The 10,871-nt window shown below is 56.7% G+C and overlaps 1 protein-coding gene across 1 annotated transcript; it reads left to right on the top strand.

Moving 5' to 3' along the window:
* Nucleotides 1-2,512: 2,512 nt before the first annotated feature.
* Nucleotides 2,513-9,820, top strand: LOC114014756 (E3 ubiquitin-protein ligase TRIM7-like). Its single transcript, XM_027799537.2, has 7 exons — nt 2,513-3,109; nt 5,739-5,825; nt 5,914-6,138; nt 6,838-6,860; nt 7,379-7,494; nt 7,835-7,867; nt 8,680-9,820. Exons 1-7 carry the CDS (start codon nt 2,597-2,599, stop codon nt 9,204-9,206), a joined length of 1,524 nt encoding a protein of 507 aa, XP_027655338.2. The 5' UTR covers nt 2,513-2,596; the 3' UTR covers nt 9,207-9,820.
* Nucleotides 9,821-10,871: the final 1,051 nt, after the last annotated feature.

Here is a 10,871-nt window from a genome sequence, read left to right as displayed (position 1 = left end):
GATGTGCCCCCCGGAGGCGTTTTCCTCACAGAGGGCGGTGGTGGTGGAGCTGCTTGCTGCCGGCCGTAAATTTATTGGTGACAAACCCATTAGGGACGGTTCTGGGGACACATTCCCTAAATTTGGAGCTGGGGGAGAATCCTGGGGGGTGGTTTAGCAAGCGTGGACTGAGGGAGCTGGGCTGCCGGGCTGCAGAAATCCTCCCATTGTAGCAGCCGTCCCGATTCTTTACGCAGGGCGAAAGCAACTGGTTTTGGGGGTAAAAAAGGTGTTTTCTGTCAATGGAGGGGGGCTGCCTGCATGGCGGGGATGTCGGGCCAGCAAAGAGCGTGGCCCAAAAGTGTTTCAGAGCCCCACGAGGAGTTTGGGGCTCAGAGAGGCCTCAAAAGCAGCCCTGTCCCCCCCTCCCCCCGGGCCACCGCAGCCCTTCAGGGGAGCCCTCACCCAAGATGGACCCACGCACTCATCCCCCAGGGGCCACCCTGAGCTGGGTGGCAAGGGGAAAGCCACGGCCATCGCGCCGCCACGGCGGCAGGAGGCCGCAGCCGCCTTCCCCCTCGCCCTCTCTGAGGGTGATGCTGCCATTTTGGAAGAGGGCGGTGACCGCCATTTTGGAAGCGGGCGGTGACCGCCATTTTGGAAGAGGGCGGTGACCGCCATTTTGGAAGCGGGCGCTTCCCTTCTGAGGCTTCCTCCACCTGCAGGCCCTGAATTAACCGTTTTTCATCCTAATTTCTGCCCTCCCCAACCCAGGAGTAGTGACTTCCGCCCGCAAATATTTCCTCCCCAAAGAAAATTTCACCAGAGACAGGAAAATGTAAAGAAAAGCAGAGAAATCTTGGTGGTGCCTCCTCATCTGCCTCACGCTTCTGCAGCGAGACGATCGCTCCTGATAGGGATTGTAAAGGTGGGGAAGGGCTATTGTGTGAGTGCAGGGAGGCTTTGGGTTATTACTCCCTGAAATCAGGTTCCTCAAGCTGATCTGCGACACTCAGGGTGACACGGTGGAGAGGCTGGCACAGCAGAGAGGCCAGCACTGTGAAAACCACCCCAAAAAAATCCCCCTTCCCACCTTCACACCAAAACCCTCCACTTTAGTGACCACCACCCCTGAAAACAGATTTCTGAAGGGAAAAAGGTCCCCAGGAGGCTCCTGCAACTTTTTTTTTCAACAGTATTTAATCCTTTACGCTGGAAAACCCAGCTGCTGGATGACAGGTGAGCAAATCTGGGGCAAAAATGTGCCCCTTTCCTCAAAAAGTGCCGATTTTGAGGCAAAACAGGCTGCCTCGAGCATCTGCTGTGACCCAGGACAGCTCCAAACCTGTCTGGCATCTCCTTTAGTTAACAAAAAAATGGTTTAAAAATTATAAAAGGTAAAGCCAGGCCCACCACCCGCTGGTTGATACCACCATTAAGAATTAATTGTGATCGCAAAGCTGTGACTTAAATTAATGAAGTGCTGCAGAGGTTGTTGAGATGGGGTTTGAGCACGCACCTCAACCCCTCCAGGATGCTCCTGGTGCCTCAACCCCAACCCCTCACCCCTGCGGGTGAATTAACCTGGTTTAGGGGCACCCCAAAAACATCCCTTCACTCTGGCCTGGTGGTGAAAAACAGAGGGAAAAAGCAAGAAAAATGGGGGGATGTTTCATTAGGGCTGTCAGAAGAATTAAGGAAAAATAAAACAGCAGGTGGCCCACGCTCAGCCTAAGTAAGTCACTTCATTGTTAAATTTGAGATGTTAGAGGACGATGGCTTTTAGTGATTATTAATGTGTGTTTTAATAGTATCCCTTTAAATGAGGCAGGATGAGGAGATGTGGATAAATTAACGTGTATTTAAAGTTTATTTTCAGGAGAGTCCTGGGATTTTGGAGCTTTGTGGACGTAAGGATGCTCCATGGGGCTGCTGCCCGCCACACGGAGCACCTCAGGGGCCCACGGCGGCTCCCGGGGATGCTCCGTGGGGCTGGCACCTCAATACCAGGGGGTCCCCGGCCCTGATCCCCCCGTTTTACGAGACAGGCAGGGGGACCCATCTGGGCCCCGCCCCCCATCCTATAGGCACCGCTGCATCCCTCCCAGCATTCTATAAGGACCCCACTGCCCCCAGCAGCCCGTAGGGACAACAGACCTTCCCCCGGCACCCAGCAGGGACCGAGACGCGGTCTGCCCCCGCCCCTCTAACTCACAGGACTCCCCGAAAGCATCCCGTAAGCACCTATACATCCGCCCTCCGAGATCCTGTAAGGACCCTGACCATTCATTCGGGCTCCCCCAGCACCCTGCAGGGACACACGTCCCCTCCCGGCACCCGCACCCCCCGCCACATCCTAGAGCGACCCCCGGCACCCGCGCTCCCCCAGCGCCCTATAGGCCCCGCCCCCTCGGGCCCGCAGGCCACGCCCCCCGCGCATGCGCCGCTCCGCCGCCTCGCGGGGAACGACGCAGGCGCGCGCTCGCGCCGCCGCGCATGCGCCGCCCCGCCCCCGGCGCTCGCCCCGCCCCCGGCGCCCGCCCCGCCCCCGGCTCCCGGCAGACGGGCGGCGCAGCGCGGAGCGGAGCGCGGGGCGCAGCGCAGCCGCGGAGCCGCCATGGAGGCGCCGCCCGCTCCCCCCGCCGTACCGCCCGCTCCCTGTAGCGCGGCCCGCAGCCTGCAGGACGAATTGACTTGCCCGGTGTGCTTGGAGTACTTCAACGACCCGGTGCTGGTAGCCGAGTGCGGTCATAACTTCTGCCGCGCCTGCGTGACCCAGTGCTGGGAGGACTCGGCGCGACGGCTTTGCTGCCCGCAGTGCCGGGAACCGGTGCCGCAACGGCTGTTTCGCCCTAATCGTTCTCTCGGTAATATCGTTCACATCGTCCGCCAGCTCGGGCTGCCGCCGGGCCCCGCAGAGCCGCCGCCGGGCCCTCCCGCTCCCGCCCCGCCGTTGCCCGCCGCCGCTCCGCCCGGGCCTCCCGGGCCGCCGCGCTGCCCCCGCCACGGCGAACCGCTGCGGCTCTACTGCGTGCAGGATCGCCGCGCCGTCTGCGTTGTCTGCCACCTCTCCCGGGAGCACCGGACCCACACCGTGCTGCCCGCCGAGGAGGCGGCCCACGCCGCAGAGGTCAGTGTTAGAGGGGGCAGCCCCCACCCCCCGCCCATTGGGAACTCTCCGGAATGCTGGGGTGCAATGGGAGCACCCCCCGGGGAGACCACCTCGGGTGCGGTAGGGGACACCCCACCCCCCCGGGAGAAAGAGTACTGGGAGCCCCCCCCGGAATGCAGGGGTGCAGTGGGAGCCCCCCCCGGGGAGCCGTTCTCCCCTCCCTGCAGCACGGGGGATGCGCCAAGGGAAGAGCACAAGGGGCACCCCCCACCCCCCCTTCGCTTTAGGGGTGCAATAAAGGCTCCCCGTGACGTGGGGGAGCCCCTCCCCGCGGGAGGCAATACCCCTTGGGTTCGGTAGGGACCCCCCCCCCTTCCCGTGGGAGTACAGAGGTGAAGCCGCTTACCCCTCAGCCTGTAAGGTGCGGTAGGGACCCCCCCCCCCCAACGTGTTTCCCCCCTTCATTCAGACGTACCTGGGATGCAGCGAGGACAGTAGCACCCCCCTCAGCGTGTGGGGCGCAGAATGGGGACCCCCTTCCAAGCTTCCGTGCAGGGAGGCAGGATGTGGGGTGCAATACGGACTCAGGGCTCAAATCCACCCCCCACCGCCCCCCAACAGGGACACACTGGGGTGGGGGCTGACCGTGCGATAGGGCGGGATGGGGGAATGCCCTCGATGCAGAATGGAGCTGAGTTTAACTGGGAAGATACTGGGAGGGGGTGTCAGCTGGTTTGGTTTCCTGTGTGAAATGATGCTGAACTAGTATGGGAATCCCTGGAGATCTGGGCGGGTGTGAGTGTGCAAAATAGGGTTAGGCACCCCAAAATCCTCAGCTCCCGCTTCCCTGGGCAGAAAAGCTCTGGAGTGAGCGTGGAGCCTGGCTTCTGCAGGTAGAGGGGTGGGTTTCTAGCACCAAGCACAATCTGGGGTTAAAGCGGAGCAGGGATCCTTCAGGAGTGGCTTACCCCCTCCCCCCCCCCCAGAAAGAAAAACAAAAACCACCCCCAAAAAAAAAACCAACCCCAAACCAAAAAAAACCCAACAGCCAAACAAAAAAACCAGCACAGGGCAGCTGAGCAACGTGACGCAGAACACAGAGTGAATCCAGAGCCTGGCCTCCGCGGCTCGATCTCTGCCGAAACCACCGTGGTGATGAAGGGGAGACCCCCACATCGCCGTGCGGGGGGCTCCTTGATGGAGATAACTAGGAATTAATAATTAGGGGGGGGGAGGGTGAGCGTGGCAGCCTGACCCTGAGCGGCCAGGCCTCGTTCCTCTGGCAGGGTGGAGGAAAACCAAGATGCCGGACAGGGAGCAGATGTTTACTGCGCAGCAGCGGCTGGAGGAGGAGGGTGGCACTGGCACAGCCGGGGTGATCCCGACAGGGGAAGGGGCTTGCGTGATCATTAACAGCTGCATATTAATTCTTGCAATTAGCGCTGTCGAGGCAGGTGGCACCAAAGGCTTTGCTACTGAATTTTGCACCGAAATTGTGGCGGGTGCCCAGTTGCGCCATCCTTGCCAGCTTCGATGGCCGGGGTTGCTCTTGATGGGAAGCTGAAGCTTGAGTTGGCATTGTTTCCCCCCTCGCCCCCAAATTCGGGATCTCGTCCTTTTTTTAGGACCACAGTGCCCATAGGCAGGTCCGCCACTGAATGCTGCTCAGGCTGTTGCTCTCTGTGGGTTTCCCCGCCCCCCCACCCACCCCCCGTCACTAATAGGCTTTTACGTGTTTTTAACAACTGGTTGTTGCTCCTTGGAGGCCGCTCGTAACCTGCGCTCCCGCCTTTCTGATCATTGCTTTTCTCTCGTGCTTAAATTCTGCGTTACCATCAGTTCTGTGGTAGCAAGGCCCGGTTCGCACAGCTGGTTAACAGCAGCAAAATCTCTGTAGCTTTGCGTTTTATTTATGAAAGATCTGGCGTTGCTTGCTCCCTAAAGCCCTGCTGCTTTTTGTTTAGTGTTGCTAGGAGTCTCTCCAGCTTCCTTGGAGGTCAAATGATTTAAACAAGGACAGGCATGACAGTTTCCACTAATAAGCTGTTAATAAACTTAGCAAGAAGCCTGGAGGCAGGCGGCCCCTCCGTCTTGGTGGGGTTCAGGCAGATGTGGGGGTGCCTTGGCTGGTCTCCCCTGCTCGTGGCAGGGCTGGGATGTGAAAGCTGATCCCGAGAGGCACAGAGGCTGAAGGGGTTTTCGTGTGGGTGGGACTTGGTGCCTTGTGTTTGCAGCTGCGCTCTTATAGGGAGCTAAAAATTAGCTTTAATTTTTGTTGTTGTTGTTGGGGTTTTTTTGTTTGTTTGTTTTGCCTTACTGCGTTTTATTCCTCCTCCTGCACCTGGCTCCATACTGCTCAGGCTGTTCAGGGGACAGTTTTTTTGGGCTGTCTGGGGAAAGTTTTTGGCTTTCTTGGCATGCCCAAAACTTAACAGTTGGAGATAACGGGGCAGGGGAAGACGTGCAGCGATGGCCTGACCTCAGTTCGGGTTCGTGGTGTTCTCCAGCTGCAAAAAAACCCCATGTTTGATGAAATTTGGCCAGTTTTAGCAGCAGTGCTGGGGGGAACCCCCCATCATCCCTTTCCTCCGTATTCCTGATCCCGAATAGGAAAGATTCCCAACAGATCTCTTTTCTCTCCTTCCAGGAGGTGCCACAGGAGCATTTGAGCTCCTTGAGGAAAGGGCGTGAAGAAGCCAAGGCTGAGAGGGAGAGGCAGAGCGAAGACTTGCTGGTGAGTGCCTCGGGCTGGGGGTTTCCCCAGACCTCCCCTGGCCACGGGGATGTCTGTCTCACGTGGGTTTCCCCTCTGGGTTTCGTAGAAGCAGACGGAAGTGGAGAGGCAGAAGATTGTGGCCGAGTGCAAGGAGCTCCGAGGCTTCCTGGAGGAGAAGGAGCAGCTCCTGCTGTCCCGTCTGGAGGAGCTGGACAGAGACATTGTCAAGAGGAGAGATGAGAGTGTCTCCCGGCTTTCTGAGGAGATCGCCCAGCTCGATAAGCTGCTGGGTGAGCAAGGAGAGAACGGCCCCGGCAACCAGTCTGGGCAGGTGAGACTCCTGGGACTTGTCCTCCCAGCCCAGAGGTTATGGTGTAGTAGGTACAAAACTTGGGAGAGCTCGGGGTTTGGATGCCTGGGGACAAAAATCCATTTACGGGGACCACAGGATGCTGAGGTGCTCTGCTGAGGAGCAGCTCGGATCCAATGAAGTCGGTGCTGGAGCTGGCCCAGCTGTGAGTCGGGGTTTTTGACTGGCTGCAAGGCTGCTGGGCTGTTTTTGCAAGTGGGACCCCAGATTTTAGCACAGCTTTGGGGGGTTGGGTTGGCCTTTGTAGTAGCGAAGCTGCTTGGTTCTCTTTTGATAGAAATAACCAGACAAATGTCCCAGATGCTTTGTGTTGCTCCATTGTTGCTGTGAGCCCTGAATCCTTACGGCTTTTGCGGCTTGATGGCAATCATGATTTTTCTTAGTGTCTTTTAAAAAAAGCACTTTTTTCCCGCCCCCACCCACACCAAAAAAGAAAAAGGGGAAGGAAAAAAAAACCCCAACCCCATATTTATAAACTAATTCTGCCACCTCCGTGAGTCCGACTGTGTGGTGCTTTGGAAACAGCTGCTGAGAGCTGATCCCCTCAGCAAAGCAGCCATGGGGCCAGTTTTGGGGAGGATTTTGGAGGCTGTGAGGTAGAAGAAAGACTTGTACTGATTAGTTTGTTGTTTGGTTTTTTTTTTTTTACTCTCTCTCCAGGGTGTTGCCCCAGCTGGAAGCAGGTGAGTGAACCTGGGCCCTTGCTGGGTTAACTGGGAGGCTCACAGCGGAGGCAGAGCTGGTGTTGCGAGGATGTACACCCCATCCAGCTTTGCTTCTGCCTCCTTTATGGTTCTCACCCACACCCGGGTGTTGCCTTTGAGGCACACCCAAACCTTCACGAAGGGGATTCATGACCGGTGGGGTCGCGGGAGGGTTTGGGTGTCCTCAAACTGCAGCGTAACTCAGCTGGTGAGGGACTAAACCCCTGTGGTTAAGGACCAGTATCAAAAGCTGGATCAGGCTGCTCAGGGCTGAGCCTCAGCAAAGCATGGAGATCCCCCGCCAGCCCCACATCTCTGTGCCTCGTACTGGGCAGCCCCAAACTGGACTGGTCCTTGGGTCCAGTTTGGCCTCACAAGTGCTGACAGAGGTCCAACACCAAACCTCTTCAGTGCCAGGGCAGGTTTCTTCCCTGCCTCTAGTTTGGAGATTGTATTTTTTTCTGGAGGGAATCTTAACGCTGCTTTCTCCTCCCCAGCTTTGAGAGCTGGATGTTTTGCAAGCCGGAGGCTGGCTTCGCAGAGTTGGAGAAGAAACTAAAGAGCTTTTCCCAGAAGAGTGCAGTGCTGAAAGAAGTCTTGCTGGAGTTCAAGGGTGAGTGCTGAAAAAGGTTTTCTTTAAAAGCTGGTGCCCCTTCACATGAACCTAACACTTAATTCAACTCAGAAGATGGTTTGAGCTGGGCTCTTATTTTTCGCTTGGGCTTGTTGGGAGAAGTCTTGATTGTCTGAGCGTCTGCTTATCGAAAAGAAAAAGCTCTGGTCGCTTGAAAAGCAGCACATTTCCCTCGGATTTCTGCATGGAAGTCTGACGTAGCTGTACGTGGTTGTTCCCAAGCAGCAGTAAGGCAGGAGCAAGGTCGTGTGTGCGTAGGCAGTCCCCGGGGACTCCCCATGTGCAAAGGGATCTAAATTTCTTTCTTTTCTTCCCTCAGAGAACCTCCGGTTCGAGCTGGAGAATGACACAGGTGAGCACGGTTTGCGTTTTGGGAGTCTGACCTTCATTTTTTGCAAGGCTTAATTTGGGAGTTTCAGCTTCCGTGGGGAGGATCTAAGCGGTAGGACCTTCAAGCTAGCTTGGAGGTCAGGAGAAGAGAAAATTACTGCTGTGCTGCCAAGGGAGGGGGGCGGGAAACAACCCCGAACCAGATCCAGCTGCTGGATGGAGTCCATGAAGGGGGCAGCCCATGAGTTGGGTAGGAAACTGCGGGGTTAGGAGGACTCTTCAGAAGCTGATCCACTCTACCCGAAGCGAGGAGACCTTTGGCCCCGCTAGCGGGTGTTGAGTTAGCTCAGAGATGGACTTTGCAAGCTTTGCATGTGCTGCTGGGAGTTCAGGGATGTCGCTGGGCTCAGGACAGACCCGTTTTGCCTTTGGCAGGCCCTGATCTTCCCCACTTGCAGTTGTTTTCAGACCGTGCAGCGCCCCGAGTACAGAAGCAGCCCTTAAACACGAGGGTATCTGTGCTCATTCCTCTCTGGCACTTGCTAGTGACTTGGGGAGAGGGAGGAAAAAAAAAAAAAAAAGTGATTTCTGCTCAAAAATTTCTATTCCAGAGCAAGGAGGCGCCTCGGATGGGGCAGGCCAGTGGGCCTGCAGTATAGACCTGGCTGTTTCTCTGCTTGAATTAGAAAGTGGAGCCTGATCTTTGTTCCCCTGCGGGTTTGGGTGCTTCAGGCTGTTGGAGGTGACTCTCCTGGTGTTGTCCTGGTCTGGTTTGGGGCAGAGATGATGGATCCCCTCGGAGGGTGGCTCATGTCTGTGTTTCCCCCTTCTCAGGTGATCTCTCTCTGGACCCAGACACGGCCAACCCCTACCTGGTGCTGTCGGAGGACAAGAGGAGCGTGCGGCTCAGGAGCGCTCCCCAGGAACTCCCAGCAAACCCCAAGAGATTCGATTACTCCTTCTGCGTGCTGGCGGCAGAGGGTTTCGTAGCTGGGAGGCATTACTGGGAGGTGGAGGTGGGAGATGGCGAGAGCTGGGTCCTGGGGGCAGCCCGTGAGTCTGTGCGAAGGAAGGAGAAAATCGACTTTGCTCCGGAAGAGGGGATCTGGGCGGTGGGGCTGAACTGGAAGGGGAAGAATTGGGATCAGTATCAGGCTTTCACCTCCCCAGAGACGCCCTTGTCCCTGTGTGAGAGGCCCAGGAAGATCGGGGTGTACCTGGACTACGAAGGCGGGTGGGTGGCGTTTTACAATGCCGATAACATGGCTCCCATCTTCACCTTCACAGCCGCTTTCACCGAAAAGATCTTTCCTTTCTTCTGGCTCTTCTATGTGGGCTCCTCGCTTTCCCTTTGCAATTGACCCGTCCAGTTTCTTTAACCCTCCCCAAGGTGACCTGCAAGTAGTGCCCAGTCCTGTCCCCTTTTCCCCCTTGCTTTCAGAGGACCCCACAACTCCTGACTGTCCCTTGTTCGGCTTTCGGGTTAACGTTTTCTTGTTGCGTTTTAAAGTTTTGAGTCTCTTTAACCCTGAAAAAACCTTCCTTTGGGGCATCGACCATTGAGGGGGGGCTGCTTAAATAGCCCCTACGTGGGGTTATTTCCCCCACTATGGCCTGTTGTGTAAGCAGCCCCATTTTTATTATTATTTTTTTTTTTAGTCTTGTTTTGTTTGAAGTTGGCTGCCCCATGTAAACAGGGATGTAACCAGGGAGAAAAGCTTCCTTAGGGGTTTATCGCATCCTGCATTGATCCGTAGCCAAAGCCACCTGCTTTTGTGCACCCCGGGAAGTTCTTGAGGGCTAGAAAACCTGCGCGAGGAGGAGAGGTGCTGTATCCAAGCCCCGATTTCTGACACCTGTTGCTCTGCAGGTCACCTTTTAGCTTCCCCCCCACCCCATCCTCGCTTTCCTTTCCTCCTTGGGAAAGGGTCCAGCCTGTTCCGTGGCTGCTAGCGCTAAGAGAGCAAAACCCGACGATCTCCCTCGTCGCTTCCCCCCCCCCCCCCCCTCCCCGTTAACGCTGAAGCATCCACAGGGCTGGAGTAGAGCGGAGCCCTGGGGAGCGAGTAAAGGGGCGATGGATGCTTTGGGGTCACCCCAAAAGCTGGCAGGGGTGTAGCTGGAGGGGAGAGCCCGCGGGGGCTCGGGCGTGCTCGGCCTTGCAGAGTGCGTGGGGTTGGCTTTGTGGGGGGGGGGAGCTCCCTCCCGCTGGAAGCTCAGGCCGTGTCGTGGGGAAGGAGGGGGAAGCCTTGTTTTAGGTGTGATCTCGCGCGTGCTTACAAACCCCTGCCTGCCCTTGTGTGATCCCGCGATGCTGTTACGTCTCTTTGCCCTGTCACTCTGTTTAGTGGGAAAATAAAAGTTGCTGTGCAAAAAAAAAAAACAAAACAAAACAACCAAAAAAACCCCAACCAACTAAAAAACCCACAAACCCAGTACCCTCAAAAAAAAGTGCCCAACAGTCTGATGTTTTTCTGTTCTGGCTGCAGAAGGAAAAGGGCAAGTACCCACCATCTGCGCCCAGGAAAGGACGGGGTGGGGAAGGGGTGCTGGGCTGGGGGGAACGGGGGTGCTTGTTCCAGGAACTGCCCCAGATTTCAGGAAAACCCTGAGCAGCAGCGGGGCAGGCGCCCATGATACGGGGCATCTCTGTGCCGCCGCTAACCCTGCTGTTTGCCCTTGGGCCAGGAGCTCTCACAACCCATTTTTGGGGTTAAATGCCTTCGTTATCACTTTCTCTAAGCCGACAGCACAGTTGGGAGAAGGGGCCACACTCTGGCTCACAGCTGGGATTTAGTCCTTGTTGCAGCTGCTGCTCAGAATCAGTGGAAAAACCCACCTCTAGCACTCTTCTCTCCTGGAACGTGCTTTTTTTTTAAATTTTATTTTCACCCTCCAATTGCTATTTGAGGTCACAGCCTGACTTGTAATCCCTACAGCCAGCCCCAGTTTGAGTCCCCGGTTCCCACAGGCGCTCCAGCCTCCCTGCAGCCCCTTTATCTGTGTCAAAAGCATCTTCCAGCCCC

This window comes from Falco cherrug, chromosome 21, assembly GCF_023634085.1.
Source record: "Falco cherrug isolate bFalChe1 chromosome 21, bFalChe1.pri, whole genome shotgun sequence".
In the NCBI taxonomy this organism is placed as follows: domain Eukaryota; kingdom Metazoa; phylum Chordata; class Aves; order Falconiformes; family Falconidae; genus Falco; species Falco cherrug.
Note: the sequence above shows the minus strand (reverse complement) of the source record. Positions and strands in the feature narration are given on the sequence as shown.